The following is an 8,316-nucleotide window of genomic DNA, read 5'->3' as shown; positions in this document are numbered from 1 at the left end:
AGGTTTTTAAAGTTTTTTTTACAGAGTTCATCATATGGGTTCAATAGTTATTTAGTTTTATTCTATGGATTGTTACGGACGCGGTGATACTATATATGTGGGGTTTGTGTTATGATTTAGACTTTTTTGAGCGTTATATCTCTCTTTATATGTTTTGGGGCTTATGGGCATTTTTAGTGATTTATAAAGATATTTTTTATTGAAAAACATTTTTTTTTACATTTTTTACATGATCCACCATGGGATATGAACAAGCAATCATCTGATTGCTTGTTCTTGATAATACTCTGCAATACTCATGTATTGCAGGGTATTAGCAGTGCCAGCCTATGCAGATGCATAGGCTGACACTTTGCCTTTAAGATGACATCACAGACGCCATCTTAAAGGCACCGCCTTCAGACTTCTCTGGGGTCCCGATCGGACCCCAGAGGTGCCAAAACAGCGATCACCCCCCCCCCCCGAAAACGGCGCAGGGGGGGGGGGGGGGAGGCGATCGTGAGGTAAAGACCCCGGGAAGTCATGTTAAATGCCGCGGTCGCGTTGACCACGGCATTTAACGGGTTAAACGCCCGCGATCGGAGCCCACTCCGACCGCGGGTGTTAGCCGGGGATGTCAGCGGTAGATTACCGTTGAAATCCCACGGCTAACGATGCCGGTTCGGCTGCTATGCAGCGCTGAATCGGCATCGTCTCTGCGCAGTAGCTGTACTGCGCTGAGCGCTATTCGCGGGACTCAGCGCAGTACAGCTACGGCGCAGAGCGCTAAGGGGTTAAATGCAAACCAAAGCACCAACCATGATCACATGTTGAGGTAACATTGCCTTTCCAGGATTGACATGATGTATGGGGTTCTATGGGTTTATTCAGATGACGAGTCCATTTTATGCCAGTATTTTATCCGCATTAGTTTTCTCTCATATGCTTACGGAATTTGACTTTTTCCCATCCCACCAGGGTTTTTGTCCACGCACTAAGTGAGCGTTCACACATTTGGTTTTGTTTTTCTGATGCAGTTTTTGACAGGTTTCAATGATAACGGGTGAGAACACTTCTGGTTTGGAAGTCAAAAACTGCATCTGAAAAACTGAAGGAGCAAATGCGCGCTGTTATTTCATTGGATAACACACACTATTTCATTTCTATGGCCTCGTACACACAGCTATAGTTTCTGTGGCCGCACGTTTGAGCTGGATGTCACTCAGAGTAGGTCCCATTCCTGTTCATGTGCAGTTCTATTCTATACTGAAACGCTGGATAATGCACGCTTTATAGATAATGGGGCTATAGATGTGTGTGTATGATACACATGAGGGTACTGGGTGACCACCACAGCCCGCGGTTTCCTGTCACTCTCCCCGCTCTCCGCTCTCCGCTCGCGCTCATTGGCGGGAATTCTCTTCGCCTGAAGCTTGAATTCAAGTCATGTGACGCATCGCGTCATCACGTTTAGGTACGTGAGGAAATAGACAGGAGGACTCGGAGGCTGAGCCGTAACTGAATTGAGTTTCCCGCCCAGGAGAAGTAGCGGCTGTGAGGTACTGCAGACCCCCGGCTGTATGACTGAGGGGCCGGCGCCCTGTGGGAGGGGAGCTGCGGGTTGTGAGGTGGTGCGGTGTACACAGCTGCCATTGTGTATGTGCTCATATACCATGACAGTGCTCTGTATACTGGTGTATATATACAGGAGGGGATGGAGCTCTGTATACTCATGTGTGTATATATACAGGAGGGGACGGTGCTCTGTATACTTATGTGTATATATACAGGTGGGGATGGAGCTCTGTATACTTATGTGTATATATACAGGAGGGGACGGCACTCTGTATACTCGTGTATATATACAGGAGGGGACGACACTCTGTATACTGGTGTATATATACAGGAGGGGATGGAGCTCTGTATACTCATGTGTGTATATATACAGGAGGGGACGGTGCTCTGTATACTTATGTGTATATATACAGGTGGGGATGGAGCTCTGTATACTTATGTGTATATATACAGGAGGGGACGGCACTCTGTATATTCGTGTATATATACAGGAGGGGACGGCGCTCTGTATACTCGTGTATATATACAGGAGGGGACGGCGCTCTGTATACTCGTGTATATATACAGGAGGGGACGGCGCTCTGTATACTCGTGTATATATACAGGAGGGGACGGCGCTCTGTATACTCGTGTATATATACAGGAGGGGACGGCGCTCTGTATACTCGTGTGTGTGTATATATACAGGAGGGGACGGCGCTCTGTATACTCGTGTGTGTGTATATATACAGGAGGGGACGGCGCTCTGTATACTCGTGTGTGTGTATATATACAGGAGGGGACGGCGCTCTGTATACTCGTGTGTGTGTGTATATATACAGGAGGGGACGGCGCTCTGTATACTCGTGTGTGTGTGTGTATATATACAGGAGGGGACGGCGCTCTGTATACTCGTGTGTGTGTGTATATATACAGGAGGGGACGGCGCTCTGTATACTCGTGTGTGTGTGTGTGTATATATACAGGAGGGGACGGCGCTCTGTATACTCGTGTGTGTGTGTGTATATATACAGGAGGGGACGGCGCTCTGTATACTCGTGTGTGTGTATATATACAGGAGGGGACGGCGCTCTGTATACTCGTGTGTGTGTGTGTGTGTGTGTGTGTATATATACAGGAGGGGACGGCGCTCTGTATACTCGTGTGTGTGTGTGTGTGTGTGTATATATACAGGAGGTGGAAGGCACTCTGTATACTCGTGTGTGTGTGTGAGTGTGTGTGTGTGTGTATATATACAGGAGGGGACGGCGCTCTGTATACTTGTGTGTGTGTGTGTATATATACAGGAGGGGACGGCGCTCTGTATACTTGTGTGTGTGTGTGTGTATATATACAGGAGGGGACGGCGCTCTGTATACTCGTGTGTGTGTGTATATATACAGGAGGTGGAAGGCACTCTGTATACTCGTGTGTGTGTGTGTGTGTGTGTGTATATATACAGGAGGGGACGGCGCTCTGTATACTCGGGTGTATATATACAGGAGGGGACGGCGCTCTGTGCACTCGGGTGTGCATATGCAGGAGGGGACGGCGCTCTGTGCACTCGGGTGTGCATATGCAGGAGGGGACGGCGCTCTGTGCACTCGGGTGTGCATATGCAGGAGGGGACGGCGCTCTGTGCACTCGGGTGTGCATATGCAGGAGGGGACGGCGCTCTGTGCACTCGGGTGTGCATATGCAGGAGGGGACGGCGCTCTGTGCACTCGGGTGTGCATATGCAGGAGGGGACGGCGCTCTGTGCACTCGGGTGTGCATATGCAGGAGGGGACGGCGCTCTGCGCACTCGGGTGTGCATATGCAGGAGGGGACGGCGCTCTGCGCACTCGGGTGTGCATATGCAGGAGGGGACGGCGCTCTGCGCACTCGGGTGTGCATATGCAGGAGGGGACGGCGCTCTGCGCACTCGGGTGTGCATATGCAGGAGGGGACGGCGCTCTGCGCACTCGGGTGTGCATATGCAGGAGGGGACGGCGCTCTGCGCACTCGGGTGTGCATATGCAGGAGGGGACGGCGCTCTGTGCACTCGGGTGTGCATATGCAGGAGGGGACGGCGCTCTGTGCACTCGGGTGTGCATATGCAGGAGGGGACGGCGCTCTGTGCACTCGGGTGTGCATGTATATACTGATACCTCCTATGAAGAGAGAAGATTACACGGTCATGTTTTCATCATGTTGTCTGTTGCTGCAGTTTCTCAGTGGAAAAGGGACTTCGTGTATCCATATATTGCAGTCACTTTGTCGTCAGTGTGGTCTGTCCTTACAATGTTGAGCACTGGAGTACGCCTCCTTGATATATCGCACGAACATAGCACGGGGTGAAAAAACATATATAAAACCTAACTTTTAATGATTAAGTCTATAAAAATACATATAGGATTAAAATCTCTGGACCATCAAAATAAACACTCACCCATGTAGAAGACCTAATGTGTCACGGGCTTCATATACATATACGGTACATATGCCTGGCTTTGTGTGTTCTTGATATATCGCACAGTAACCAGTTGGATTACTTGTTGGGTCTAATTGTAGGGTTTGAAAGTTGAACTCCACTTAAATTGAGCATCATGGATGTGGTTTGGCCACTATTTTACTTTTGATGGTAATTTTTTTTTTTTGTTTATGTGCTGCGTTTGATCACATCTTGGTAGTGAAACACTATGATGTTGGTGGAGAGTATGTGCAAAATATTTCTGAGTTCTGAACTCAAAGTATATTTGTTACTGGTTTATTGTACACATGTCTAAATTATTTTGCAGACTAAATACAATGCCTCGTAAGAAAGAAGGGGCAGCACCGGCCGCCAGGAAAGCTCCAGCTAAACGCAAGTTGGCAGAGGAATTTCCACAAGGAGAAGTGCTTGTGGATTCTGCAAAAAAGCAATGGAAATTGGGATTGCCGATTGGCCAGGGAGGATTTGGACGTCTTTATCTTGGTAAGGTTATGAGGCAAACTTGTAGTAGTATAGGATTATGAAGACTCATTGTTGGAAACCTGTTCACTTTTTGTGCCATATAGTCTCCTTTCTAGGATAGATGGTTATAGTGGCTGCCACCCCCCCCCCCCCTCCCAAAAAAAAAAAAATTGTTTAATCTGTGTTTTACTGCCAAAACCAAAAATGAGAGTATCATGCAGTACTACTTATTTCTAAAGTTGCATGGTTTTTTCTTCTTCTTCCTTGCTCACCAGCGGACGAAAACTCTTCCAAAACTGTGGGACCTGATGCACCTTATGTCATCAAAGTGGTATGTCTGCATCTATTTACACAGCATCATATACACCCAAATTACCCATAAAAGGCAAGGGGAGTGAAGGCAAGACATTGACACTGGGATGAGATTAAAAAGTATGACAATGTTTATTAGCATGATAGCTTTGACTAAAAAACATAAACAAAAATAGTAAAAGAGAAAAAATTGCAATGACATAGAGATGCAGTAAATGTGATGGTGATACACAGACAGAAAAGGGCAGTCATGCCTGGACATTTATGGGTTAAGAAAACAAAAACAATGTAATGGCGCTCCAAGCTGTAATAAGCTTATATTTGGGTAATGCAATGGCAAAGTGCCGTGTTAAGAAATCATGTGGGCGCCTAAACTGTACTAAACAACTAGTCCTTACCAGTGTGTGAAAGATGGTGGATCCCGCAGTGTCCGGGAATGACTACGTCCCCGACGCGCTTTTCGGCCCGCGGCGAGCCTTCGTCTGGGGTCAGCATCATGTACATTAACCTCTTAACGCTCAGCGTCCTATATATTGTACGCTGAGCTGATGCCGGCTCAGCTTGAGATCTGAGCTGAGACGGCATTGGGATGCATGGGGTGCCGGCTGTAACTAACAGCTGACATCCCAGTGGTAATACCTGCGGTCAGAGTGGGCTCTGGTCATGGGTTTTAACTAGAGATGAGCGAACACTAAAATGCTCGGGTGCTCGTTATTCGAGACGAACTTTTCCCGATGCTCGAGTGCTCGTCTCGAATAACGAACCCCATTGAAGTCAATGGGAGACTCGAGCATTTTTCAAGGGGACCAAGGCTCTGCACAGGGAAGCTTGGCCAAACACCTGGAAACCTCAGAAAAGGATGGAAACACCACGGAAATGGACAGGAAACAGCAGGGGCAGCATGCATGGATGCCTCTGAGGCTGCATAATCGCACCATTATGCCAAAATTATGGGCAACAGCATGGCCATGACAGAGTGACAGAATGAAGCTAGATAGCATCTAAAACATCCAATAATTGACCCTGACACTATAGGGGACGGCATGCAGAGGCAGCGGCAGCAGGCTAGAGAGTGGCATGGCGACATACCCTAATTGGACTCAGGCTTCAAACCAATGGGTGGCAGAGAGGAACCAAAGGAGGTGAGCAAGAAGCGCTCAAATAATATCGGTACATGATAAAAGTTTGCCAGTATATTTTGTGGATTACACAGCAGGGTGGCGACAAAGTTAACATGGAAGCCATGAAAACAACCCAAAATTCTGCCTGACACAGCTCGTATGATAAGGGGACCATGTATGGAGGCAGTGAACTAGTAGTAGATTAAAGGTGCTGCAGTTAAAACTATGTTAGTTGGATCTTGGCATGGAGCTGGCGCTCCGCTGCCAGGCGAGCTTTCGCCAATCCAAGCCCCTGTCTATAGGCTACTCCCCAAACAGCACTTCTAAGAACCTTTTGTATAAGATCAAGTGTAGTAGCGTTCTTATAAGTTTAGGATATGCCGGGTGAGGGGAATGTAAACAGCTGCGCAAGAAGCGCTGAAATAATATCCGTAAATGGTAAAAGTTTGCCAGTATATTTTGTGGATAACACAGCAGGGTGGCGACAAAGTTAACAACTTTGATGTGGAATCCATGAAAACAACCCAAATTTCTGCCTGACACACCTCGTTTGATAAGGGGACGATGTATGGAGGCAGCTATATGGACGACTTTTGGAGGTAGCAATGGAGACAACGTGTGGAGGCTGCTATGGAGACAATTTAATTTGGATAGTGCCTGTATGTGGCAGTCCCAAACATTTTTCAAACCAGAGGAGCAGGTAGGTGGCCCTCCAGTAAAATGGAATAGATTGAGTGCCTGTATGTGGCAGTCCCAAAAATTGTTCAAACCAGAGGAGCAGGTAGGTGGCCCTCCAGTAAAATGGAATAGATTGAGTGCCTGTATGTGGCAGTCCCAAAAATGTTTCAAACCAGAGGAGCAGGTAGGTGGCCCTCCAGTAAAATGGAATAGATTGAGTGCCTGTATGTGGCAGTCCCAAACATTTTTCAAACCAGAGGAGCAGGTAGGTGGCCCTCCAGTAAAATGGAATAGATTGAGTGCCTGTATGTGGCAGTCCCAAACATTTTTCAAACCAGAGGAGCAGGTAGGTGGCCCTCCAGTAAAATGGAATAGATTGAGTGCCTGTATGTGGCAGTCCCAAAAATTGTTCAAACCAGAGGAGCAGGTAGGTGGCCCTCCAGTAAAATGGAATAGATTGAGTGCCTGTATGTGGCAGTCCCAAAAATTGTTCAAACCAGAGGAGCAGGTAGGTGGCCCTGCAGTAAAATGGAATAGATTGAGTGCCTGTATGTGGCAGTCCCAAAAATTGTTCAAACCAGAGGAGCAGGTAGGTGGCCCTGCAGTAAAATGGAATAGATTGAGTGCCTGTATGTGGCAGTCCCAAAAATTGTTCAAACCAGAGGAGCAGGTAGGTGGCCCTCCAGTAAAATGGAATAGATTGAGTGCCTGTATGTGGCAGTCCCAAAAATGTTTCAAACCAGAGGAGCAGGTAGGTGGCCCTCCAGTAAAATGGAATAGATTGAGTGCCTGTATGTGGCAGTCCCAAAAATTGTTCAAACCAGAGGAGCAGGTAGGTGGCCCTCCAGTAAAATGGAATAGATTGAGTGCCTGTATGTGGCAGTCCCAAAAATTGTTCAAACCAGAGGAGCAGGTAGGTGGCCCTCCAGTAAAATGGAATAGATTGAGTGCCTGTATGTGGCAGTCCCAAAAATTTTTTAAAACAGAGGACCGGGTAGGTGGCCCTCCAGAAAAATTAAATGCATGAAGTACTATAGCTAGAGCCAGTGGGCCCTGTCAAAAAATAGCCATTTTCCTCTGCTTTACTGTACAAAGAGGAGGAGAAGGAGGAAAATGAGGAGGAGGAGTGGATCAATTATTCAGGTTGAGCTTCCTTCACCTGGTGGAGATTGGAAATTCTGAGAAATCCAGCCTTTATTCATTTTAATAAGCGTCAGCCTGTCAGCGCTGTCAGTCGACAGGCGTGTACGCTTATCGGTGATGATGCCACCAGCTGCACTGAAAACCCGCTCGGACAAGACGCTAGCGGCAGGGCAGGCAAGAACCTCCAAGGCGTACAGCGCCAGTTCGTGCCACATGTCCAGCTTTGAAACCCAGTAGTTGTAGGGAGCTGTGTGATCATTTAGGACGATGGTATGGTCAGCTACGTACTCCCTCACCATCTTTCTGTAAAGATCAGCCCTACTCTGCCGAGACTGGGGACAGGTGACAGTGTCTTGCTGGGGTGACATAAAGCTGGCAAAAGCCTTGTAAAGCGTACCCTTGCCAGTGCTGGACAAGCTGCCTGCTCGCCTACTCTCCCTCGCTACTTGTCCCGCAGAACTACGCACTCTGCCGCTAGCGCTGTCAGAAGGGAAATACTGTTTCAGCTTGTGCACCAGGGCCTGCTGGTATTCATGCATTCTCACACTCCTTTCCTCTGCAGGGATGAGAGTGGCAAGATTTTGCTTGTACCGT

The 8,316-nt window shown here is 47.8% G+C and overlaps 1 protein-coding gene across 2 annotated transcripts in view; it reads left to right on the top strand.

The window, feature by feature from the left end:
• The first annotated feature begins 1,383 nt into the window (after positions 1–1,383).
• Positions 1,384–8,316, top strand: part of VRK1 (VRK serine/threonine kinase 1) — a 29,048-nt gene continuing 22,115 nt past the window's right edge. For both annotated transcript variants that reach the window (XM_072116062.1, XM_072116061.1), the window contains exons 1-3: positions 1,384–1,538; positions 4,314–4,489; positions 4,744–4,799. In XM_072116062.1, the coding sequence (XP_071972163.1) occupies positions 4,324–4,489; positions 4,744–4,799 (222 nt within the window). In that variant the 5' untranslated portion in view covers positions 1,384–1,538; positions 4,314–4,323. The remainder of the gene's footprint in view (positions 1,539–4,313; positions 4,490–4,743; positions 4,800–8,316) is intronic.

This window comes from Engystomops pustulosus, chromosome 7 (genome assembly GCF_040894005.1).
Source record: "Engystomops pustulosus chromosome 7, aEngPut4.maternal, whole genome shotgun sequence".
Taxonomy (NCBI): domain Eukaryota; kingdom Metazoa; phylum Chordata; class Amphibia; order Anura; family Leptodactylidae; genus Engystomops; species Engystomops pustulosus.
The sequence above is the reverse complement of the archived record's forward strand: the minus strand, read 5'-3'. Positions and strand labels throughout refer to the sequence as shown.